This window comes from Schistocerca americana, chromosome 1 (assembly GCF_021461395.2).
Source record: "Schistocerca americana isolate TAMUIC-IGC-003095 chromosome 1, iqSchAmer2.1, whole genome shotgun sequence".
Taxonomy (NCBI): Eukaryota; Metazoa; Arthropoda; class Insecta; order Orthoptera; family Acrididae; genus Schistocerca; species Schistocerca americana.
Genome location: NC_060119.1, coordinates 389,507,857 through 389,534,719, shown reverse-complemented (window position 1 = coordinate 389,534,719; position 26,863 = coordinate 389,507,857). Strand labels below are relative to the sequence as shown.

Sequence of the window (26,863 nt, the reverse complement as noted above, 5' to 3'; positions counted from 1 at the left end):
GAAAGGACTTAATGAGTCTCCTTGGTATATTCCACGCTTAATTTGTATTGGCTGTGATGTGATATTATTTGAATTTGTTTGGATATTAAGTGTGGTTTTCCAATTTTTCATTACTATGTTTAGGAACTGTATCAATTTAGGATCTACTTTGTATATTTCCAATAGTTGTAGTAACCATGAGTGGAGTACACTATCAAAAGCTTTTTGGTAATCAATGTATGCATAGTGTAGCGACCTTTGTTTAGTTTTAGCTTGATATGTCACCTCTGCATCTATTATCAGTTGCTCTTTACATCCTCGTGCTCCTTTGCAACAGCCTTTTTGTTCTTCATTTATAATTTTGTTCTGTGTTGTGTGTGTCATTAATTTCTGTGTAATGACTGAAGTTAATATTTTGTATATTGTTGGTAGGCATGTTATGGGGCGATATTTAGCTGGGTTTGCTGTGTCTGCTTGATCTTTAGGTTTCAGATAAGTTATTCCATGTGTAAGTGTATCAGGGAATGTGTATGGGTCTGCAATGTAACTGTTAAATAATTTAGTTAGATGTGAATGTGTTGAGGTGAATTTCTTTAGCCAGAAATTTGCTGTTTTATCTTTTCCAGGGGCTTTCCAATTGTGAGTAGAATTAATTGCTTGGGTGATTTTATGTTGCAAAATTATCACTTCAGGCATTTGTGGTATCATCTTCTATGTATCTGTTTCTGCTTGTATCCACCGTGCATGCCTGTTATGTTGTGCTGGGTTTGACCATATGTTGCTCCAGAAGTGTTCCATGTCTGTTATGTTTGGTGGATTGTCTATTTCAATGTGTGTGTTATCTATTGTCTGGTAAAATTTCTTTTGGTTTGTGTTGAATGTTTGGTTTTGTTTCCTTCTATTTTCATTATTATTATTATTATTATTATTATTATTTCAGCTGCAAACTATGGGGACGAACCAGACATTGTAGAATTTATGAGTCCTGGAGACCGTTTACTTGGTGGTGCAATATGTGGAAATGTTCCAATATTTTTTTCAAAGATTCATGGGCTGGTGGCCCTTTCATCTGTAGACATGGCTCCTAATGATTTTTTAAACAGGTAGGCTATGTATGGATAAGATAAAATGCATATTGTAAATAAGAAATAAGTCTTCCAAAATAAATAATTCAGGTGTAAAGCACTCACTGAATATTGGAACCATTGAGTCGTTGACAGGTGCACAAAAAAAGAATAGGAAGTGTTAAGCTTTCAAACAAAATGCTTTGACAAGCTAGGGAGAGTGCACACTCTACGCCCCCCCCCCCCCCCACACACACACACACAAGCCTGTGACAGGTGTGTTGGGAGGGGGGGGGGGGGGTGTTGGGGAGGGGGTTTGCCCCACTAACTCGTCAGATGGCTGCTTTTGAAAACTAGCAATTTTCCTTAATTTTTGTGCGGCTATCAATGCAACTAAACGTAATATAACCCACACACAACCAAACTAAATAAGATTAAATTCCAATTCAAGTGTGATACCATTGGTGACAAGAGAGAAATAAGGTCATTTACTGAATCTCATTCACAGCACACTTTTTCCGTATTTAGAGTGTAAGAGGGAAAACTTCAGAGATGGAGGAACAACTAAAATATATTCCCCATATTCAGTCATTACACTCCTTGATTCTCTTGTTCATACTGAAAGTAGATACTTGTTCCACTAGTATACACCTTGTCTTCACCATCCACTTAATTTAAAATTGATGGATTTATTTGCTTCTTTTGTTTCTTTCATCTTCTGAAGTATATGCCAAACCTTCCCTTCCCTTCCCGCCTCTGTTAATGTCCCCTCAACTTCATCACCATCTACCTACTTAATTCATTCTGTACCATTTTCGACTACCATCTTTTTTACCTTTTCATTCTTTTTTAGTTAGGCCAGATTTCTGCAGTAGTGTGTGAACTGCTTGTATTCTGGAATTAGAATATCTGCTGTTGCAGGCTAATTCTTTCAGACTACCTGTGGATACAGAGATGATTACTCTGACTCATTACATGAAACTTTTCTGCTTTCTCTTCCAAGATGTAAAACAAAATTTCTCTCCATCTTCATCCTTTCAGCTTCCCCTGTAACCTAAAGTGTTGTTGGAAAGGCGCACTTTCGTTAATCTGAATCCAGTTACTTTCTTCCATAGTTTTGAGTTGTTTCCCCTCTTCTACCTCAAATTCTATTAATCCGGTTTTTTACTTCCATAGCTTTGGTTATGGTTTTCCCAAAAAATCATCTGACTTGCATGTGTCAAAGTGTTTGTATAAAGATGTGTGTAGTGGGTGTTGCTTTTCTTATTGTAAATGTACAAAGATATTCACAAACAGATTTGTCAAATCATTATTTGTACACTATTTATTGTAGCTTGTTAAATTTTTCCTCCAGATTTTCTTTAAGCTGCATTGTATTGCTCTATGTATTGAACAGTAAATAACAATTCAGATACTCATTGTAAACATGTTATTAGTCGTCCCTGTCTCGTTAAGCTGTAATCATAAAAGATCCATTGTTCTAATGTATGTGCGACATGTATTCTAAAAACCTTAACAATTGTAGAATAACTATTGTAGTAATTGACAATAACACGTAATATGTGGGAGATAAGATGCTGCCAAAATTATTGCATGTTTAGAAGAAATGACACTTTGCTTTTGTTTTGTATTCCAATTGTAGCAGTGTCAGTGTGGCTGACTTTCCAACTGTAACAGATGCCACTGTATCTCAGGCAACTGATGGGCTTGTAGCAGTGTCCATGACAGATTTTGAATTGGAGGAACTTTCAATCAGCAAAGACAGTGTTGCCAGAATGCGTGCTGCTTTTATATATCACATTAAAAATAAAAATAAGGTATGTATTAGCAAAAACAAAAAAAACAAAAAATCTCTCTACACACACACACACACACACACACACACACACACACACACACACACACATTTTTCTTTCTGTCTTGTAGCATGTACCATGTGGAAATAGACTGTCTTGGAAAGGGTTTTGTATACTTTATTTTATTAAGGATAATGTTAATTTGAATTGTGAACCTTACTAGAATGATCTATCAAACAAGAACACTGATTTTCAGATCACTTACAGACATGTGCTATCAAAGCTGTTAGGGTCAGTTCAGTGCGATTTTTCAGTTTTAGAGGTCGTTGAAGTTACATGACAGAAAGAAGTGTACATTCTGCCTCTGCTATACTAGACTACATGCACAGCTGTGAAAATGAAAACTAACTCAGTTACTGTACTCACTGTCCTTTTTGTTAAATAAACTAGAGTAAGTTATTTAGAAATTTGTTTTTTTAATATGAAATATAGTTCAATTTTGTTAAATTATAATTTATATTTTAATGGGAAGTGCAGTGTGTGTGATAAATTTTAGTGTGCCATGACTAGAAATTACACAGGAAGAAATCTAGTAATCTGCCATTCAACAAATGCTCTACGCTATGTTATAGATATTGTTAGGGTTTATGTTGACACTTTGAGGTACTCTAGGAAACCCACCTTATTTTCTTAGAACTGGAATGCAATTATCTTAGCTAGGGTAGAGGAGCATTACCATTTTGGTAAAGAAAACATCTGATTTCATACAATGAAAACAATCAATTTTGACAAAATAATGTAATTGTATGGATAAAAAAAATCTATTCACCAAGCGGTGGCAGAACACACACAAAAAGAAGGTTGTAATTGGGCAAGAATGCAGGTCAGGGGAGACTTCACGGCAAGTCTCCCCTGACTTGTGGTTCTGGATGACTTTCCTATAATCTACGCCTTTCCCTAGACCTCTCCATCCCTTTTCCTTCACCCCTCTTCCTTCCCCTTCAAGCCTTCTGCCTGAAGAAGGAGCCACTGGCTCTGAAAGCTTGCCCAATCACAACCTTCTTTTATGTGTGTATTCTGCCTACAATGAATCCAACCCGATCATTTTACTATGTTAAATATATGGTTCAGATTATTGTTATTCTGAGTGATTACAACATTGAAATAGTCCAGAATTTAGCAATAATTATTCCCTATGCATCAGCAATAATGTAGCCTAATTCCACTCTCATTATAACAAAACTAAATAGAAAACCTTGCAACTGAACAATAGTGTCATCTGAGGTACATTACATGTACATCCCTGAATCGATAAACTGATGGTGAAGAACTCTCTATAGTAGAGAACTGTAGGCAGCAGTTTTTGGTGTATGTTCAGCCTGATATAACAGCAGTAATGATTTTATCCAAGTTAATAAGGAATTATTAACAGAAATAAATACAGTAGGCAACACAGTTACAGTGAATTTATTTGTGGTGGTTTATTGCTGATGAGCACATTGTTTGGACTGGCATAATTGCAAAGTGACTAGATGTCCAAATTATACATTTTCCACTTTAATCAAGTTTCACTCTATTTCTTCTTCTATAGAACCAGGTGGAACGATGATTTTCTGCTTCAAAAAGTTTGACTTCATGTAGTGTAGTATGAAACTTACCTACTGTAGCCCAATACGTATGGTGAACTAAAACAATATGAAATTTGGACTTTCACCAAGTGCATTAGAAAACAACTTTAATTAGACATAAATCATTGGTGTGCCGTATCATGAAGGGTTACTTAACAAATATAAACATAAGCACATTAAACTGCACGTTATAATATTTTTCACCTTTGCAGCTGCATGGAATAATACTTAATTGTGAGCTAATAGAATAATAAGTTTCATGTTGAGTGTTTACCTACATCAAAATGATCCTCATAGAAATACACACACATAGTGACGATTGTTTCATTTGGATCTCCGGGTGAGTTGCAGCCACATTTTATGCATCTTCTCGTTCTTTGGAACTCTCGAAAACAATTTTTCAGGAGTTTTTGTGGATGTATGTGTACAGTGTGATACTAGACACCATTTGTAACTCATATTCCAAAATGTGAATTCCAAAACAAGATATCACTTTGAACGAGCTTTATGACAGTAGGAGCAGCAAGCTACGGAAAGATCTATCAAAGGCATAAGCCATTACTATCCTGTTTCCACACTGCTGATGCTATTATGTGCTGCATTCATTGCTGCTATTATTGTGTACATTTGAACACACTGAGATTACTCAAGGCTATACTGCTGAATCAGCTTGTTGAGTGTGGATTAATGATATGTGCAGTGTTTCAGTCAGTGAGCACTTCATTGTTCTTCTGCTGTTCTTGGTTTTCTTCTTGTAGCCTTGGAATGAGGCTTAGAATTACTATTACTAGAATGAGGCTTAGAATTACTATTACTAGTCTTAAATGCCAGACTGCCTCACACCTGTCACCAAATAAAATCACACAACTGTTATGTACATCATTAGATATACATGGTGGAAATGCATAGTCTCCCATTTGTAAAATTAAGGTACACACACACAAATGCACACTATCATGACACTTAGTGTCGCTATAGCCGCCTTACTGTCTCCAGGCACACACCACTAGACCACTGGGCCCAACCTTTCAAAGTAGTTTGAGGTGTTACATAATAACATACCCAAATCATTTGATGATGTCTTCTTAAGAAGTTGAAGCCGGAAACAAATCTACTTGTGTGACTTGAAGCTCAAATAACAACAAAAATTTAACTCTCTTCCTTAGACAATGTGCCTAATCTGTCTATAACTTAGTTCTCATTGCTTCCCACTGAATATTAACACTAGAACAGTGGAAAATATGGTAGCCCTAGAACTGCAGGAAGTGGTCATTTTACCTCTATTGAGATTTGCTTTACAGTTCCACTGAATGGTTAAAGTAATTTTTTAAATTCATTTGTATTTTACATACACATTTCAGTTGAAGCTTTACATTGAAATTCTGCAAAATTGTGTGTGTAAACCGAGAACTGTGACCTGTTTCTAAAGTTGCTAACATTTCTTCATTTATTTCACTTGTTTGTTTGTAAAACTTGAAATCACAGTACAAGTACAGTTCTCACAGATGTTGTTAGTCATATTTCTTTCGCAAATTCTAATTTAACGCTTCTTTCAGTTTTTGATTTGTGCAGTACTAAAACTGCTTTTCCATTAGGTTGCCTTTTTGTGTTCTGTCCTGCTCTTTGTTGTTTCCCGTTTGTAAGTTCATTTACCAGCTGATGAATGAATGCAGTCTTCCTCCAGGAAATTTTTGATCATTTGATTGCAGATGACCATGTCTAAGGAGTTGTAGAACAGCAGATTGCTGCTCGCCATATAGAGGACGCATTAAGTTGCAGACAGGCACAACAAAAAGATTGCTATACATTTGAAGTTTCGTCCACAAGCCTTTTCACTGGAGTTGAAGTCTCAGAAGCCAGAGACGGTGGTCGTGTGTGTGAGAGTTGTACTTATATGAACATTTGTGTGTGTTTTATACTTCAGAAGAAGACTTTGATCAAAATCTCAGATATATAGCAGTCATTTTATTGTGCCTGTCTGCAATCCAGCATCTCCTCATTATATTGAGTTGCAATTCATCCTTTCCATAATGTTGTTGTTATTCCACTGTGGATTTTCCACTATTTGATAGTCTAGAAGATATACTAGGCCACCACCTGTAAGCAACGTTAGTTGAATATTTTATGAATCACTAGATTGACGTCCACCCCTTCCTTTTGTTGCATTGTAGAATTTAAGTTTCTGACTTCTTTCCTTCTTTGCTCTTATTACTTCAGGATCTAGTACGCTGAGAATATTGACATTCTTAATCTTCTTCCCTCGGTACAGTGTGTGTGTGCACTCTGGCTTATCAGTCTTTTTTCCAGATGATGGATGGAATTCGTTCAGATTTGTTCTCATTCACGCAGTAGGGGATTGATCAGTGAATTTGGTTCATTGTTGTCACTAATGACATTTTCTTCTGTTGAAGTTTCTTAGGAAGCTGAGGTGTTGTGAAGAAGTTGTTTGTTGTCATGTTCCGTCACTAGTTTACAGATGGCTCCATGAGATGGACAATGTACAGATCCAAAGGCTGGTCGCCAGGTCGCTATTCCTGCTTACCAAGGTATGGAAAGATTTTGCAAATGTACTTGGATACTCTCTCTGCAGCTGTCGTAAACTGAATCTACATTTGCAACTTTTATGTGGCATAAATGGAGTAAACCTATACTTCGCTTTGCTTGAAATAACTGCTCATCACTTGTAATAATCTCACCACAATGGTAACAGCAGAGCCAGTTTTGCACAATTTTGTTCCATATTTCAGAGGTAAAATTGAACTTGTTAGCAGGGACATGTTGAGCTTGGTTTGGCTTCTCATTGAAGCAGAAGAATGGGACAAGTTCATGGAATCTGTCTAGTTTCAGACGCCCCAGGAATATGATCAAATGTACAACATACCAATCATTGCCTCCAATTCCTCTAACAACATGGTCCATATGTTTGTGTGTGTTCCCTCCCCCCCCCCCCCCCCCCCCCCCCCCCCCCGAACATTTGATTCAGTGTGTTTTTTTATTATAAACAGACTTTGGAAGGCACCAGTGACAGTCATCCACTCGGTGTCTAGCGTGCCACCTGTCATTGAAATGCCATGTGCCAAGTGCCTCTCACGCAGTGGTTTCCTCAGTTGTGGAATGAGGTCGGAGTCACATGAACTGAGATCTGATGAGTAGGGTGGATGGGGGTGGATCCACCTTGTAGCATGGCCAATCTCACACTGAATATTTCAGGTGCTGGTACAGAGCCATCCTTGCCTGTGGTTGCAATCTATCAGTTGATTTTGGTAGTGTTTACCAAGGGCTTTCAAATGTATTTACTGAAATTACGGCAATGCCACATGTTTGTGTAATATACCGTACTTTGCTATGACTTACAGAATGATGATAATGCTGTTATGTGTGTAGGCACATGTTGGACAGTGTGTTAAAACTAAATTTAGTTTTTGTTTTAAAACATAGAACTGCTGTGATGAAACACAGTAAATATGAGTGTTAATGGCATGCAATTTTCACTCATGTCTAAATTTATTTCAGTCCCAAAGTGAAGAAATTATTGAAGACCTTTTCCCTGAACACACAGAAACTATCAATGAAATTGACAATGTTATTGATACCGTCATTGTGAAAGTCAGTGAAGACCTAATAAATGATATTCCAGCTGCTGATCCTCGCTGGAGTGAAGTGAGATCATCAGGTAAGAGTAGGTTATCTCTAATAAACGTGTGTGCAAGTGATGGATTTTATATTGAATGAATTGGAGTAGTGCTTAGCGCTGTTGAAATACTAAAAAGTGCTCTAATCTTAACAGAACTCATCATATGATTTCGTTTAACAACATTGCCCTATTTCACTTAATCCTCTGTGGACAGAATTATTAAGCAATACAGACAAAGAATTATGTGTGCTGTATTTGTGCATCATAAAGGTCACAGTAAACATATTTTGATGAGAAATGCCGGCCGGAGTGGCCGAGCGGTTCTAGGCGCTACAGTCTGGAGGCGCGCGACCGCTACGGTCGCAGGTTCGAATCCTGCCTCGGGCACGGATGTGTTGATGTCCTTAGGTTAGGCAGGTTTAAGTAGTTCTAAGTTCTAGGGGACTGATGACCACAGCAGTTAAGTCCCATAGTGCTCAGAGCCATTTTTTTGATGAGAAATACAATTGATGTTTATATAATTTATTTTGTGGTGTTACATTTGGAATTTAAGGGTACAGATGAAATAAAAATTGCCATGTGAAATTACTCGTGAGAAATTTTTGCAAGAACACTGCTATGCCTGCCAATGGTGGATCAGAAATGAATTTGCGCTACAGTTTCCAAACAGTTTTAAGTGTTTTCATAAAAACAAAAGTGGTTGTCTACATAGGTATATGGATGAAACATAGATTTGCCATTGCATACCAGAAGCAAGATAAGTCAATGCCGTGGACAGAAGCAAGGTCTTTAGCACCAAAGAAGACAGATTACACAAATAGGAGGAAAGGTCTGTTGGCTCCCACCTACATAGCAAGAAGTGATCATCATGATAAACTCAGAGAAATCAGAGCTCGCACAGAGAGATTTACGTGCTCATTTTTCCCGTGCACTGTTAGAGTGTGGAACCATAGAGAAATAGCTTAAAGGTGGTTCAATGAACCATCTGCCATGCATTTAACTGTGAATTGCAGAGTAATCATGTACATGTAGGTGTAGATATAGGTATCAGTGGTTTGGAATAGAAAATGTGTTCTGTTAATTGACCTCTGGATGCAGAAATTCAAAGAAAAGAGATTTGGTTCACAGAAGAAGAGGAAAAAAATCATCTTTCATACCGACAATGCATCTGCCCACAACAGTCTTGGCAACCAAATAATTTAGGGAGCTTTTCTATGTACCAAAACATAGTCTCCCTTGTTAGTCGTTGCTGAGAAGTGATTTAGCAGCACTTACAGAGGAACATGATAGAGATGGAATAATGCCACTGCTAAACTGCTGAATGGAGTACATTAATATTAAAGAAGATTATGTAAAAAGTTTTTGAAAAAATAAGTTATCATTTTCACTATCAGGCTTCAGACCACACTAACACAATACATCTGTATAAAACTCATTGACACACATTGTATACCTTTGTAATCTTACTACTAATCACATTTTTTCTGACTGTTTTTAATAAGACAGTGCTAAAAAGCAATAATTTGTGTATGATACACTTTATTAGTAGTGCTTATATGACTCTGATTGTCTCTGACTAGTATAGATGTCTCCAGTTGGCACTGCCTGCTGCTTCATCAAATGTCAGATTATATCATCTTCCGTAAAGTTGAATTTAGCTCAGGAAAGAGTGAATAATTCTGCTACAAAAATCTTGGATCACTTACTCATTGATATGTGGCAGAGGATAAAATTCCAAAGAAAATGATGAAAGGTGTGATCCATTCAGCTGGGTGAAAAGGGAGACCTAGAAGAAGAAGGTGGATTGACGATGTAGTAAAGGATCTCACCAGTATGGGAGTCTGGGGGTGTGGAAAAGAGCAGCAAATAAGCGAGAAGTGTGGAGGCAGATCGTTGAACCAGCCAAGGCTCACCAAGGGCTGTAGCGCTACTGAAGAAGACGAAGAAGAAGGACTCATTGATATTAAATGTACTTCAATAACTTTTCTTACATGTTGACCACTTTTTTTATTTCCAAAAACACCTTACGCATTTCAACTTTCCGTCATTATCAAAGGCTACAAAAATTATTAGAGTTCATCCAAATGACCGCTTCATCTCACAGCATTTTCATGCATTTGCATATTAAATGTCTGACAGGTAGCAAAGTTAAATTGAAACTGAACAGAAAAAAATTCCTTTGGAATCACTTTCCATAAAAGACTTATAATTTACAAAGTTGGAAGCTATTTAGTTCAAAAGTGTTATGAACCTGTTTGTGTTATTAAAATAATATTGTTTTCTGCTTTGTGAACTAACCTGTAAATGGGTAGCATGCAGATACATTTAAATACCAGTGAAGTTAATATGTAAACTGACCCAGTATACACCATTACAATACAGTGCTCAAAGTGACCCTTGGAACTTGTAATTAACTAAATCAACTTTATGCATTGGAGGTGATAAGTCATCAGACCTTTCTTGCCAGTAATGAAGTCATATGATGGGGCTGCTGAGAGAACTGGAGATTTCACAGGAGAAAGCTACCTTAAGGCAGTACAAAGGTGGTTTGGATAGCCAGTGGATGGCAAAAGTCCTGCTGGCAGATTTCTTCTGTGCCCTAGCAGAGGGCTCATAAAATATGTTGAGTGATATATGTATGGTTTTTAACTTGTGCAATGATCACAGTTTTTTGAGCATTTGGAGAGCGCTTTGTTGCCATCAGTCAACCAAAAGTTTGAATGTGTGCCACTGTGGAGTGACTTTATATATCTTCTTTCAGCTAAATACTAGAATTTTAGGAAAAAACCGTTCTGTCTTTGGGGAAAAGATTCTACATGTTTGTTATTTCTTTTAGATACAAATACAGAGCATAGTTTTATTTGTGGATGCTTTGTTTGTCATATCCCACCAGGAGATAGTCATCTAGTGGATGCAACAACAGGCGGCTACAAGAACACGATACTGACGACCTGAGTTGTAAGACTGTAGTGATTGAGATCACCCACTGTGAGCAGTATAGTGAGATTTTCAGTTTGTGATCCATATGTATAGGCATGTGATCAGTACATTACAGTAAATTAGCTCAGTGGATGCTGCAGATATTATTTAATTGTAAACACTACATACGTGATGAGATGTCGTTGCGACCTGGCAAAAGAAAATGTGTGGTGAATGAACCCTATACTAGTTAAAAGGAGATCTGTTTAAGATTTCTTTCACTTTCACAAGGATTTTGAAAAGAGCCCCTAAGTTCTTTGATTTTTATTGAATGCATCCAGAGATGGGTCACTACATTTTGCCTGGAGCAGAGGGAAATTCATGAAAGCATCTAATTTCAGAGAGACAGTAACACCACTGCATGTCCTCTTAAAACGTAATTGACGAGGCCATTTCCTGCATCACAACATGGGCCATCAAAAATGATATTAATAAGCACATTTCAAAGGCATAGCAAGTACAGGTAATGTACCTTTCGTATCGTAACTAGCAACTGGTAACTGCTTCTTCCAACATGTATTGAGGTCAACCCTGATTTCACACATAAGATTGTTAAATGTTAAATTTTGTCATCAACAAGCGAGATGAACAGTATACTGCATCATTATAAGAGCAACCACAAACTGAAACACCCATCATATTTGCTTCATGACGTGAAAATGGAGGCGTCACTAATGCTTGTGTGATCAGAGACAAATTTACAGCATATGTGTGTAAATAAGAACCAAATATACGTGTGCGTTTGGGTGTGGATGTGCGTGTGGGTGCGCGTGTCAGTCAATTGCACTGCTTGTGGTATAGGTGAAACCGAGGCATTTGTAGTGCCTCTTACTTGTGTGACACTTATGTCAAGTGGCATCTATCACAACTGTTTAATTGTGACCATATACCACCAGTGACCCACTTTCATACTAAGATCATTCCATACTCATGTCCCATGTTTGATTCCCAGCTGGGTTGGGGATTCTCTCTCCCCGGGGACTGGATATTTGTGTTGTCCTCTTCATTTCATCATCATCCATTTTTTTAAGTGCATTATCTGAAAACTACCTTGAGCAGTTACACAGAGAACAGACTCGTGGCAATAACATGTTAGACTTTCTGGTGACAAACAGACCTGAACTATTTGAAACAGTTAACGCAGAACAGGGAATCAGCGATCATAAAGCGGTTACTGCATCAATGATTTCAGCCATAAATAGAAATATTAAAAATGGTAGGAAGATTTTTGTTTAGCAAAAGTGACAAAAAAGCAGATTTCAGAGTACCTGACGGCTCAACACAAAGGTTTTGTCTCAAGTACAGAAAGTGTTGAGGATCAGTGGACAAAGTTCAAAACCATCATACAATATGCTTTAGATGAATACGTGCCAAGCAAGATCATAAGAGATGGAAAAGAGCCACCATGGTACAACAACCGAGTTAGAAAACTGCTGCGGAAGCAAAGGGAACTTCACAGCAAACATAAACATAGCCAAAGCCTTGCAGACAAACAAAAATTAAGCGAAGCGAAATGTAGTGTGAGGAGGGCTATGCAAGAGGTGTTCAATGAATTCGGAAGTAAAGTTCTATGTGCACTGATGACAAAGCAGTTGAGTGTCCCACAAACCGATCATCATCATCATCATCCAGACTTATAGCTGCTGTTGATTGTCACCTGTTCAGATAACTGTTGTGATATAAGGGTTAAACCTTTAAAGTGCTTGGCCTCGCTGTCCCATAGAATAGTAACAGGCCCATCTTCTCGACACTGAAATACAGTGCAAGGAAGTGAATAAGCCATTTTGTGTGACCTGACAGATGTAGTGGAGCATATGGAATTGCACTCATTTTTCTAGTTGCACATTAACACTCCACTAGGACACATTTTATCCTTCCATTGTGATCTCTTACAAAAATTGGTAACTGTCACATGCTCAGGACTTGAACTTGCCTGCGGCTGTTTAAACACTGACTACACTCAGTCTGACTAGCAGAGGTTTGGCCATCAAGGCCTGTTTCCACTGTACATAGTGCACATACAAAAACTTGTAATTGCATACAGAAATGTAATATTGAATCACATTACTAGTGCTAAGATAATTTTCCACATGTTTCAGCTGTCAGTATTGGGAGTTCCAGTTCTCTCCAGATTCTCCATCAACTGGAAGGAAAACAGAAGGCTTTGGATCTGTTTGTACAGTTTCTGAAGGATGTGAAACTGTGGGATAGGGTAATACAATAACTATTACTTAACTTTGTTAAAGTTAGGAAAAAGTTAATAAAATATGAACAGTGTGCTTTGTACGTGTTTCATAAGTAGTACGTATTTTGCCCTGTGTGGATGTGTGTGTATTCTCCTTGTAGTATGTATTTTAAAGTTGCATGAAAGAGTACACCCTTATAGTAGGCTTTATATTGTTCAGTCTCGTTGCAGACATCTTCTCTTCTATCGGGTTGATATTTCTCACAAAATAATCTGGTGTACATTGTGTACTCCCATTATGCTGATGTAATACTTTGATATTCACACAGGGTATGATTGTTACTGCACTGTGTTTTTTAACCATTGAGAATTGAACCATCATGTAAAGTACGGGATCCCGAATTGACATACCAGTCCTCATCCCAATGACTCCTCCACCTATAAACTCTGCCAGAGAGATACCATCCCAGAAGTCCAACACAAACTCCAATCCTTGCTTAAAGCCTTGGGCCCTTCCAAGAACATCTCTCCCACACACATACCTTCTACATGCTCCCAAAAATTTACAAACCCAACAATCCTGCACGCCCCATTTTCGCTGGTTGTTGCAGCCCCACTGAAATAATTTTGGCCCTCATTGACCAAAACAATTGTCTGTAATCTAGCTTCCCTCGTCAAAGACACTAACCACTTCCTTCACCAACTCTCCACCATCCTCACCCCTTTACCTCTTGGATCCCTACTTGTCACCGTTAACGCCACCTCCCTATACATCAACATCCCTCATGCTCATGGCCGTACCGCTGTTGTACACTACCTTTCCGTATGTCCTTCAAACTACAAACCCACTACCTCATTCCTCATACGTCTTACTAACTTCATCCTTACCCAGAACTATTTCTCACGTGAAGGGAAGGTATATAAACAAATCCGCAGCACAACCATGGGCATCCGCATGGCACTGTCATATGCCGACCTCTTTATGTACCATCTAGAGAAGACCTTCCTAGCGTCCCAAAACACTAAAGCCCTAGTGTGGTTCAGGTTCATTGATGATATCTTCATGATTTCATGACCTGGAGTCAGGGCCAAGACACCCTATCCTTGTTCCTTCACAACCTCAACACCTTCTCTCTCATCTGCTTCATGTGGTTCTCCTCAACCCAGTGTGCCATATTCCTAGATGTTGACCTCATCCTCTGCGATGGCGCCATCCGCACCTCTGTCCATGTTAAACTCATCAACCACCAACAATACCTGCAATTTGACAGCTGTCATCCCTTTCACACCAAAAAATCCCTCCCATAAAACCTGGCCACCCAGGGACGGTATGTCTACAGTGACACAAAGTCCCTTGCTCAGTACTCTGAGGGGTCCTGCCAAGGCCTTCACAGACAGACACTATCCCCACGAGACCTAGTCTGCTAACAGATCTCCCGTGATTTCCCTACACACTGCCAAACCTCCCATCACCCCCAAGAATCAGCCACAGAGGAGTGTCCTCGTCGTCAGCCAGTACCACCACGGACTGGAACAACTGAACCACATCCTTCGCCAGGACTTTAATTACCTATGCCCTGAAATGAGGGACATCTTATCCGAAATACTTCCCATCCATCCTAAAGTGGTATTTCATCGCCCACCCAGTCTCTACATCATAATATTCCATCCCTATGCCACTCCCAATCCCAACCCCTTGCCACAAGGATCATATCCCTGTGGAAGACCCAGGTACAAAACCTGCCCAATCCACCCACCCAGCACTTCCTACTCCAATCCTGTCACAGGTTTATCCTCCCCATCAGGAGATTGGCCACCTTGAAAGCAGCCATGTCATTTACCGTTTCTGCTGCAGTCATTGCACAGATTTTTATATTGATATCATGACCAGCCAGCTATCCACCAAGATGAACGGCCACAGCCAAACTGTGGCACAACATGCAGCTGAACACAACACACTTGATATCAATGGCTGCTTCATTACCCCACCCATCTGGATTCTTCTGTCCACCACCAGCTTTTCTGAACTGCACAGGTGGCAGCTATCCTTACAACGCATTCTGAGCTGTCGTAATTATCCCGGGCTCAACCTACAGTAACATACTGTCCCCACACCCACCAACCAACAGTTTCCACCCTCTCTATCGTATCATCTCCTCCCCATTATCATCTCCCACCCTGTTTATTTGCAAACATCTGCCAATCACCTATCTTTCCCTGCTCCTCTCCTTTTTTGCTCCATTTTTACCCCCACTTTCCTGCCACATGACATCTTGATGCTGCACCTGTTGGCAGTCTAGTGTCTTCACACTCCATCAGACAGCATTTGTCTCTCCCCCACCCATACACTACTATCCCTTCCCATTTCACGCCCCCTACAGATTGCTGCTTGCATCCCACTTGATAGTTGCATCCTGGCCCATGATGCAGGAGTTGGCAGTCGCGCAGGTGTGTGTGTGTGTGTGTGTGTGTGTGTGTGTGTGTGTGTGCGGCGTGTGTGTGTGTGTGTGTGTGTGGGATGTGCTTGCTTCTTGTGTGAATGGTGTCTGTCTGTCTTACTGCTGAAGGCTGTGGCCTAAAGCTTTATGTAACTGTCTTCTAATTGTGCCTGTGTGCAACTTAATGTATCTTCTTTACGGTAAGTAGCAGTTGTCTTCTCCTACATTGAAAATAACAAGTAGTATTAATCACTAAGTAAATGAGCTACATATACAGTATAAAGTCCTTCGTCAAAGGACTTTATATTGTGATCAAAGCCTGGAATTAAGAAACATTTGACTACTTATTATGCAGGTTAGCTGAGCTAGTTGTTGAACAGCTAATAGACGATCTAATTTTTATTGACCTACTATGTTTACTGAAGAGACGGTTCAGTTGCTTTAAGTTTACTGATATTGATACTTCCAAAGAAGGCTAAATGGTCAGTGCAGAAGATCGTGTAAACTACATGACTTCTTTCCCAAAAGCCCTTACCATTGATAGAAATTGGAATAAGAGCTTGGTTGAAGATATGTGAGAGAGATCTTTATTGCTGTTTATTGAACGGGAGTACCATTTCAGGGGATTGAAGAGATAGGAGTGCAGTATGACATCAGGTTGGAATGTTTTATGGGTTAACTGGACATTGTAATATCACTAGACAGTGGCGGCTGGAAAGGAGGAGGAAGTGATGGATGATATCTCACACTGGTGTTTCACACAAAGAAACAAGAAACCTTATTGGAATATGAAACTTCCTTACAGATTACAACTGTGTGCCGGACTGAGACTCGAACTCGGGACAGACACCATTCACAAAAGAAGCAAGCACACCTCACACATACACACACAGGACTGCCAACTCCTGCATCATGGGCCAGACTGCAACCATCAAGTGTGATGCAAGCAGCAGTCTGGAGGGGGTGGGGAAGAGGAAGGGAAAGGTCTCGAGTTCGAGTCTCGGTCTGGCACACAATTTTAATCTGCCAGGAAGTTTCATATCAGTGCACACTCCGCTGCAGAGTGAAAATCTGATTCTTATTGGAATACTTGGTTGAAATGTTAAGATACAAAGTAATTCTTATAAATTAGCCTGGCACATCTGCATATGAAGCCAATTGGAAGGACGCTTCCATTTTTCAAGCCCCCTAGTACAAATTGGCTGTCACACTTAAAGCGCTAACAGTATTTTAAAGTAAAAAAAAGTCCCAAAGGAAGAAATTCTAACGTAAGTGCAACAAAAACTATAAAAAGAATTTTATTATTACCAAAATTGAAGCAGACAACAATTTTGAGGCATGTAGAACTCTGTCCACTTTCAAGAAATGTCCCTTCAGGTCATTGTAACAAGACGTGGGAGAGGCACGTAGTATGCCTCAGGAAAAAGTGGAAATGTGAAAGAATGAGAATGGTTTTGGACACAGATAGTTTGTAGTAGTTAACTATTTAAAAGAGTGTGATGAATACTTCTTTAAATATTAGAAATTTATTTGTGGATGGAAAGATTTGATAGTACATATAGGGAAAAAAATGGATATCACTGGAAATAAAAAGGTTGATGGAGTGGAAGTATGCACATAGATTCTAAAATTGGTCAGTACTGTGATTGGTACTGTGAACCTAAGAACTTCACTGGCTTTTGTTTCTCATTTATAAGGCAATAAATATAAGTTAGGGGATATCAGACGAGGTCTCGAAAGTATCATCTAGTGACTGTGAAAGAAGCAGCTCCCAAAAATCATTTATGGTAGCAGTTAACCTCACAAAGGAGTACCTTTTCAGTCAGAAGGACACACTTTTTTTCTGGCTCCCAAAAATTATTATGCCCCCTGCCCCCCCAAGAAGTCTTATCATAAGCAGAAAAAGCACACCTTGTGCACACATGATGGTTACCATAGGTAGCTCCGACTGTAATGCGACTGTCAGTTGAATAATTCCTTTCAGATTTGTTTCACCTAAAATATTGGAAGAAATTCATTTTGAAAACTGAGCCGTTAATTGAGAAAGGTAAGCTGTTAACTACTCTTCAGAAATGATGTGTGCAGGGGGATATAAAATAAAAAAGATACACTAGAATGATATTTTAATAGGAAGTTTTGTTGTATGCTTTGCCTCATACCTATGAGCAGTGATTCATGTTTTGTTCAATCAGTTTTCAGCAGTCTCCATTAGAAGAACTCCAATGCCAACATCATATGTTCTGGGAGAACATGCAGAAAAAGTAGTAGCAGCAATTTCACTTCACTTGCTTCAGCCACAGTAAGTTTTTAAATATTTTGTAATGTAAATTACCATTATTAGTATAGAAAAACTGTTAAACATATATTTGAGAGGGAAACCCCAATATGTCTCTGCTATCTTGAGTGGTAAAAGATGTTAGAGTTGAAAATAAAACTAAAATAAATGTCTTTTTAAAGAAGGGAAACTTCAGGTTGGACTATCAACAATGTTAGGAAAAAAATAGATTGCTATTTACCATAAATATGACACATTGAATTGCAGACAGGCACAACGGAAAGACAGCTATATATTATAGCTTTTGGCTAAAGCCTTCTTCAGCAAAGAACACACACACACACACACACACACACACACACACACACACACACACACACACACACACATCCATGCAAGCACGCACACCTCATGCACACATGGCCACTACCATCGGTAGCTCTGACTGAAATGCGACTGTCAGTTGAATAGCAATCTGGAGTGGGGTGGAGAAGGGAAAGGAATAGCAGAGTATGTTTGGGAGGGGGAGGGGGAGGAGAGAAGAATGCTGCCTGGCGGGGTGAGTAGGGACTAGATGGGGACCTGACTAGGCTGCTGGTGCAGTGTTTGGAGGTGAGGTGTGGGAGGAGGGGGGGAATTGTGAATAGAAAAGGTGAGGAGCAGGGAAATGGGGTGGACAGGTGGGTGCATTGGTAGGGGCAGCACACAATGAGTATAAGGGGACATAAGAAGGAGGTGGTTATGGGACAGATGGGGCAAGTAGGTTACCATTGGTTGAGGCCAGGATAATTTCGGAAGTGGAGAATGTGCTGTAAGGATAACACAGATCTGCACAATTCAGTAAAGCTGGTGGTGGAGGGGAGAATCCAGATAGCCCGGTTGTGAAGCAGCCATTGAAATAGAGCATGTTACATTCAGCTGCATATTATGCCACAGGGTGGTCTGCTTTGTTCCTGGTCACAGTTTGGCTGTGACGACTCATCCTGGCGGATAGCTGCTTTGTATTCATACCAGAGTAAAATGTTGTGAAGTGGTTGCAGCTGAGCTGGTATACAACATGGCTGTTTTCATAGGTAGCTCGGCATTTGATGGGGTAATACAAATCTCCAAAAGGATTGGAATAGGAAGTACAGGATGGATTGATGGATCCATCCACACCTCTGTCCACATACCCACTTACCACCAGCATTACCTGCATTTCAACACCTGCCATCCGTTCCACACCAAAAAATTCTTCCCATGCAGCCTGGCCATCTGGGGATGACACATCTGCAGTGACAATAACTTCTTTCACAGTAGTCTTACCAAAGCATTCACAGACAGGCACTATCCCCTGAACCTAGTCCACAAACAGGTTTTCTGTGCCTTTTCCCCAGACACTCCTCAATGTCCCACTAACCTCACATGAGCCAACTACAAAAGAATGCCCCCTTCATGACCCAATGAAACCCGGATTGGAACAAGTGAACCACACGCTTTGAAAGGGCTTTGATTATTGTCATTCTCTGAAATTAAGGACATCCTACCCTAGATTATTCGTACCCCTCCTAAAATGGTGTTCCATTGCCCACACTATTACAGTCCTGTCACAAGCTTACCTTACCCCATCAATGACCAGGTCAACCGTGAAAGCAGCCATGTTGTATATCAGCTCTGCTGCAACTGTTTCACAGCTTTTTATATTGGTATGATACCAACCAGTTGTCCACCAGGATGAACGATCACTGCAGAACTGTGCCCAAGAACAAAGTAGACCACCCTGTGGCACAACAAGCAGCTTAACACAGTACACTTTATTTCAATGTCTGCTTCACTGCCCAGGCCATTTGGATCCTCCTCTCCACCACCAGCTTTTCTGAACTTCACAGGTAGGAGTTGCCCTTACAACACAACTCCATTCCCGAAATTACCCCAGCCTTAACATTCAGTCACCTACCGTCCCCACACCCTCCACCCAACAGTTTCCACTCCCTCTGTACATCACCTCTTCACTTTTCATATCCCCTCAGCCTCATTGTGTGCCACCCCTCTGCCAATGAACACACATGTCGTTCCCTGCTTCTCTTCTTTTCCATGCCCCCCCCCCCCAATTCCCAATTCCCAATTCCCAATTCCCCATCTCCTGATATTGGACAGTCTTGTCAGGTCGCCTTCTAGTCCCTGCACATACAATCAGCCAGTCCTCCCTTCTCTCTGCCACCCATACCCTGCTATCCCTCCCAGTACCCTGCCCCACGGCAGACTGCTATCCACATGACAGTCACATTCTGGTCAGAGCTGCTGGAGTTTGCAGTCATGTGCAAGAGGTGCGTTTACTTGTGTGAATGTGCTATAATATCTAACAGTCTTTCCATTGTACCTGTCTGCAACTCAGTGTGTCATCTTTATGGTGAGTAGCAATTTATCCTTTTCCTAATATTGTTCATATTTATAAAGAAATTTAGAAGTTCAGCAGTATCACCAGCAGCTTCCAATAGTGAGACAGGAACAGAAATGTTTAGAACAGGAACCTAATATTGTTTCTGCATCCATATGTAGTCATAACCAGGGATAATAAGTAACACAGTCTGCAAATTTTGTGATAACAGCTGTAACAAAATTTTTCTGTCTATAGTAGACATGTCGTCTTGCATACCTAAAGACACAATTTATGCTATCGAGAAAAATTGGTATGTACTTCATTTCAGGGAATTTCAGAAATTTCATAAAACCTCGGGGAATTCTGTGTTTTTTAACCTAGCATTGTAATTTAATTTTATTGAGCTTGATTAACCACAGATTTTAAAATAACTAAATCTAATGTAACCTCGAAAACAATAAGCTTTTGACAATATAATGCAATTGAATAGATAAAAAAAATCTACTCACCAAGTAGTGACAGAACACACACATAAAAGAATGTTATAATCAGGCAAGTTTTAAGAACCAGTGGCTCCTTCTTTAGGTGGAAGGGTTGAAGGGGAAGAAAGAGGGCAGGATGAGGAGGAGTGACTGATGTTGGGGACTGCACAGGAAGAGATCTGAGAACCTGAGAGCTTAAAGGTGGAAGACAGGTTAATGTGCAAGACAGAGACTACTGCTAAAACATAGTTTACGAGTCAATAAGAATAAAAAACTAAGTGCATTGTATGTAACAGAGGTGGGAGCTGGATGGCAAAAAATAGGTAAGAAAATGAAAGCTGTAGAAAACCAAAATGGAAGGAAATTAAAGTAAATTAAGGCCAGGTGGTTGACAAGAACCAAGGGCATGTTGCAGTGCTAGTTCCCATCTGTGGAGTCCTGAGAAACTGGTGTCAGGGGGAAGAATCCAGACGGCACATGTGCTGAAACAGGCACTGAGGCCATGATTCTCATGTTGTACAGCATGCTCTGCAACAGGATATTGTGTGTTGCCAGTATACACCCTCTGTCTATGCCCATTCACCCTAACTGAAACCTGGTGGTAGTCTTGCCAATATAAAAGGCCAAGCAGTGTTTACATAACAGCTGGTATAGGACCTGTCATTTCTCAAATTGATTTCCTTTTGATAGTATATGTTTTGCCAGTTACAGGTCTTGTGTGGGTGGTGGTAGGAGGGTACATAGGGCAAGTCTTGCAGTGTAGAAGGGGCATAGGGACTGACATGGATATTGCGGAGATTTGGGAGGGTGACAAAAAGCTATTCTAGATGTGGTGGGCAAAATCTCAGACAGAATGGGTCTCATCTCAGGGCATGATTTAAGTTGTTTTCCAAAAAAAGGCATCAGCAGTACCAGGATTGTATGTGATGGCCTGCGAAATGTGCTTTTGAACTAGGCTGTAGCTGAGGTGAGAATGGTAGTGTATTGCTGTAAAGAGCCTGCATCCAAACAAATAAGTTTGCTTTGAATGCCAAGGTTGTATGGGAGGCAACATTTGACATGGGAAGGACAGCAACTGTCAAAATGTAACAACTGTTGTTTGTTAGTAGGTTTAGTGTGGACAGAAGTGTGTAGATGGCCTCTAGTGAGGACAAGATCAGCATTAGGGAAAGTGACACAGGATTCGGAAAAGAAACATGCGAAATTTAATTGGGAGAAGGTATTCAGAGATTTCAGGAATTTTAACAGGTCAGTCTCACCATGAGTCCATTGGTAAGGATGTCATAAATGTATTTAAACCAAACCAGGGGCTGAAGACGTATGGATCCCTATAAAGCCCCCTCTGCAGCTTCCTAAATAGTCACACCACATTAGCCACCATTCCTCTCCTACAAACCCAGCTTGGCCAAACTCCTTAACGCCAACATCCTTCACCACTGCCTTCTAGACCAACAACTCACAATTACAAGAACCAGTCACAACAGTAGGGAGTGTCCTCAATCTCTCGTCTGAAGCATTCTTCCCTCCTGAATTATCTGTATTTTCCAAGTGTCTCACACATCATTTAGTATTATTAGAGGACATCGAAAAAGTTCAAAAAACACAGCTTGTTTTGTATTATTGCAAAATAGGGGGGGGGGGGGGGGGGGGGGACGAGGAGAGTGCCATAGATATGGCATGAAAATTGGAGTGGCAGTCATTAAAACAAAGGTGTTTTTCATTGGGGCAAGCTCACCTCTTGAAATTTCAGTCACCAACTTTCTCTTCCAAAGGCGAAAATATATTTTTGGTGCCCACCTACATCAAGAGAAGTAATCATCCTAGTAAAATAAGAGAAATCAGAGCTTGCATGGAAAAATTGAAGTGTTCCTTTTTCCTGTGCTTTTCAAGGGAAGAACTGTAGAGAAATAGCTTGAAGTTGTTTTGATTAATCCTGTACCAGGCACTTCGTTTCGAATTGCAGAGGAATTGTGTAGATGTCCATGTCAGTGTGTTCTTACTGTGTTTATTTTTTGCCATTCCTTGGTTGCTTTTTTCCTTATTTCTCTTTTTGTTAACAATGTTTTTACACTGAGGTGACAAAAGTCATGGGATATCTCCTAATATAGTGTTTTACCCCCTTTTGCTCAATGTAGTGTAGGAACTCAATGTGGCATGGAACTCAACAAGTCATTGGTAGTTCCCATGCTGCCTCATAGCTGTTCATACTTGCAGACATATTGGCAGTGCAGGAGTTTGTGCATGAACTGACCTGTCAACTATGTTTGTTCATATTGGGATTCAGTTATAAAAGAAGTAGCCAAAATTTAATTACATTACAATGTTTTAGCTGATAGCCAGGAAATGCACTCAGTAGAGCACGTAAGTGGGCAATGGGCTCAGAGCAAAAACAGGACAAGTGTCTCATAGCAGTGATAATTTCAAATGTTGTACCAGCCTTATATGAAGAGAACACTATACCAACTCTGGCAGTCAATAATTTTAGTCATAATGATAAAGCAGGGGCAGTTTTTGAAAGCTCTAGAATTTAAGTTAAAAACTCAGGAAGTTTCATTCAAAGAACAGTTCTAAACTGCACTATGCTCGGAAACAAAAATCCTTTTTTTTCCCCTGCATATAACCCTGTTGCTTCTGCCATGATTGCCTGTCCTATTACTTACACAAAAACAATGCTCGATTTAACAATAATGAAAATTACTCGATGGAACTATACATAAATAAGATGGAACTGTACATAAATAATGCAAATGCAACCACTCGTCCATTACGTACTGTGTGTGGAGCATAGAAATGCATGACAGGAAATGCTGTGCCCTCTAGCTTTCAAACTCTTGCTCTATATGCAGTAAGAGTGCACAGACAACCAATCGCACACTCCCATAGCCACGACAGGAGTGATTGTTGAATTCCCCACGGAGCTCACGGCCCTTTAGTAAGTTCATGCATGGTGCCCTCAGGGCCCGGAGGTATTGCAGCTCGTTATTCCTTCTTGAGCTGCATTACCTTCCCCATGCCACTCCCTCCCCATCCTCGCCCCTTCCCTGCTGTCCCCTCCTTCCCCTCTCTGTGTTATTACCTATGTCAACATGGCTATCCACCTGGTTTCTTCTATTCCTCACAGTTTTGTTCTCCTTGCCTTTTCTCTTTCATCCTTCTGTTTGGCGTTTTTCGTTTCCATTTCGGGTTTGACCTCCAGTTATAAATTTTCTGTCTGTAGTGTGAGCCATTTGAGGAAGAACTCCCTCCCTAGTGTCTACACTGTGGATTCCCCCCCCCCTCCCCCACCCCCTTTACCTTCTCCGCCGTAGCTCCCCCTCCGCACCACTAGATCACCAGAACATGTAGCCAGTCCATGTGGTGAGGCTTTTATGTACCCATATAGCTGAGCTCCCTGAGAACACAGGGATCACACTTCTGATACCTGATCTGTTGCCTCACTCCTCATGTATGCCTTGGAGTGGTTGCTTGTCATTCTGGAGCATCAGAACTCCCAGCGATGGCCACCTTGCCAGATGGCCCTTGCTGTGGCTGGGTGACACACATGGGGAGAGCCTCTATTGGAGTTGGTGGTATCAGGGCAGATGTTTTGCATTTGCAAAAATCTGGCCTTTTTCTACGGCCGCATCTTTGAATGGTGATGGATCATTGAATACTGGTTCTTATGATCCTGCAGCCTTCAGTTCCCTGACTACACCCTGGGAAGAGGGCTCAGCTCACTGGCTTGGGATGAAACACTTCTCCCACTTCCTGGTGTACTAGGACAGACAGGAACACATTCACTGCCACGAAACCATTACTTTTTGTGAAAAATATCGAAAACAAGTTTGGCGAAGTGGAATATCCAAGTAAGATGGGGTCGGGTTCCCTTTGATCAAAGCTGCTTCTACCACCCAGTCTGCAGCTCTTCGTGCTTATGGTCATCTTGGCAGTCTCCCACTGTCTGTTACAGCTCACCAGTTTTTGAATATGGTCCAGGGAGTCATTTTTCATAGGGTCATCATCCTTCAAACTGATAAGGAACTCCGGGTATTCATTTTGTTAGGTGTTTGCAAAAAGATCATAAGGACAATCACATTTATACTGACGCCTTTATTCTGGCATTTTAGGGAGATAACCTCCAGGAGAAGGTCAAGGTTATGTGTTATTGATGTGACTTGAAGCTGTACGTCCCACCATCCACTCGGTGCTTTTGGTGCTTGCATTTCGGGCAAATGTCTTCACAATGTACGTCGGACCCTGTACATGGGACTGTGGACACCCACTTAATGCGGGGAGCCCATTTGTTCCACCACCCCTGTATGTTAATTGTCACAACTGTCTGTCTCCATGCTCACCAGATTGCCTGGCTTATGAGAAAGGAGAAAAAAGAGAGATACAAAGGTATAAGTCCCTGGATTGTTTGTCTTGCACTGAGGCTCACCAAAAATTTGATTGACTTCATCCTCTAGCGATGACTTCTACTTTTGCCTGTGTTACATTCTTTCCCCCACCTCCTTCTTCCTTACCCCAGTCGCATCCCTTTCGCCTCTACCCATCCCCTGCGGTTCCCATACCCTCCTCAACAGGTGCTGCTTCCTCACTCCGTCCAAAGAAGTGACCCCCTTCTTTGGTGTCCACCTGTAATTGCGCTCCCTCCTGGGACTTCTTCCCCAGTGTCTCTCGGTCTGGAGTCCTGCAACCATAACTTGGCCATGGCACAGACAGTCCATGCGTCCCAAGGTTGCCTGCTCTCTCTTGGTTCCAGATCTTGGAGAAGCCTGCTGTCCCTCTGTGCCCTGCCCTCCACAATGTATGAGAGAGAGAGAGGAGGAGGAGGAGGAGAAGAAGAAGAAGAAGAAGACCTCCCAGTGCTTCCAGAGGTGCTATCTCCCCCCTTGCACTCTGAGTATGACCTGTTATTTATGGATGTCATCCCGTTTTCATTTGTTACGGATGGTGACACGGTGGTATGATTGACTCTAGTCCGTACGCCTCCCATTGGGATACCCACTCCTTGCTTATTCTGTGCAACTGTATTGGATACTGCCATCACCTCCCAGAGTTGCATTCCTTATTGCCTTTTATTCGGCAGCTTGTGTCATTCTCCAGGATTCTCGTTTTACTGATGTTCACTCATCGACCCCTTGTGGGTTCCGTGCTTTGTCAGAATTAAATTGGCCCTTTGAGGACTTCCGGTGATGCATGGACGTTGGTGCATATGGGTATTGCTGTCCGGGTCGACTGGGGTCACGGTTTGCAATATCTATCTCCCTCCTGACGTGGCACCTACATATGCTGTCCTAACTGCACTACTTCAGCAACTCCCTCATCCCTTCTTTCTCCTCAGGATTTTAATGCCCATCACCATTTTTGGGACCTTGCTTTTTTATCTAGTCAGGGGCTCCTTATTGACCAATTTCTCATGGACCACAACCTGTACCTTCTTAATGATGGTTACCCTATCCATTTTAGTGCCACATATCACACTCTCTCTGCTATTGATCTTTCCTCTATTCCCCTCCCGTTCCTCCTTCCTTACACTGGTCGCTACATGGTGACCTTTGTGATAGTGATCCCTTCCTGTCGATGCTCTTGTTCTCTTCCTGCCTCCCAGTGTCAAGGTTACCCCATTGAGCTTTCCATCATGCTGATTGGCCTCTATATACCTCCCAGGTCGGTTTTTCACCCATGAAATCGTCTGTGAGCTGTCCGATAAGGTAATTGGTGCTGCCGACATTGCCTTTCTCTGCTTGATAGGCTCCATCCGCCGTCAGCAAGTCCTATGGTGGAGCAGAGCCATCGCCAATGTTATCCATGATCATTGTTGTGTCTTGCAACATCTTAATGGGCACCCATCCTCTGCTGGTCATATTGCCTTTAAATTTCTTTTTGCCAAAGCACAACAAAACAGCAAACGGATGTGGTGTTGGAAACACTTTGTCTTCTCTCTAGGTTTTTCTGCTCCTCCATCATGGATGTGGACTTTTTTCTGTGCCCTCCAAGGTTGCCAGTGGCAGTCTTCCATTCCGGGCCTCATCCTTTCAGGTGGCCTTTGTAAAGATCCA

General features: G+C 40.9%; 1 protein-coding gene across 3 annotated transcripts in view; it reads left to right on the top strand.

Moving 5' to 3' along the window:
* LOC124601810 (nuclear pore complex protein Nup133) overlaps positions 1–26,863 on the top strand; it is a 131,738-nt gene that overhangs the window by 32,322 nt on the left and 72,553 nt on the right. For all 3 annotated transcript variants that reach the window (XM_047136275.1, XM_047136273.1, XM_047136276.1), the window contains exons 8-12: positions 920–1,082; positions 2,686–2,860; positions 7,981–8,140; positions 13,180–13,292; positions 17,896–18,002. In XM_047136275.1, coding sequence (XP_046992231.1) covers positions 920–1,082; positions 2,686–2,860; positions 7,981–8,140; positions 13,180–13,292; positions 17,896–18,002 — 718 coding nt within the window. The remainder of the gene's footprint in view (positions 1–919; positions 1,083–2,685; positions 2,861–7,980; positions 8,141–13,179; positions 13,293–17,895; positions 18,003–26,863) is intronic.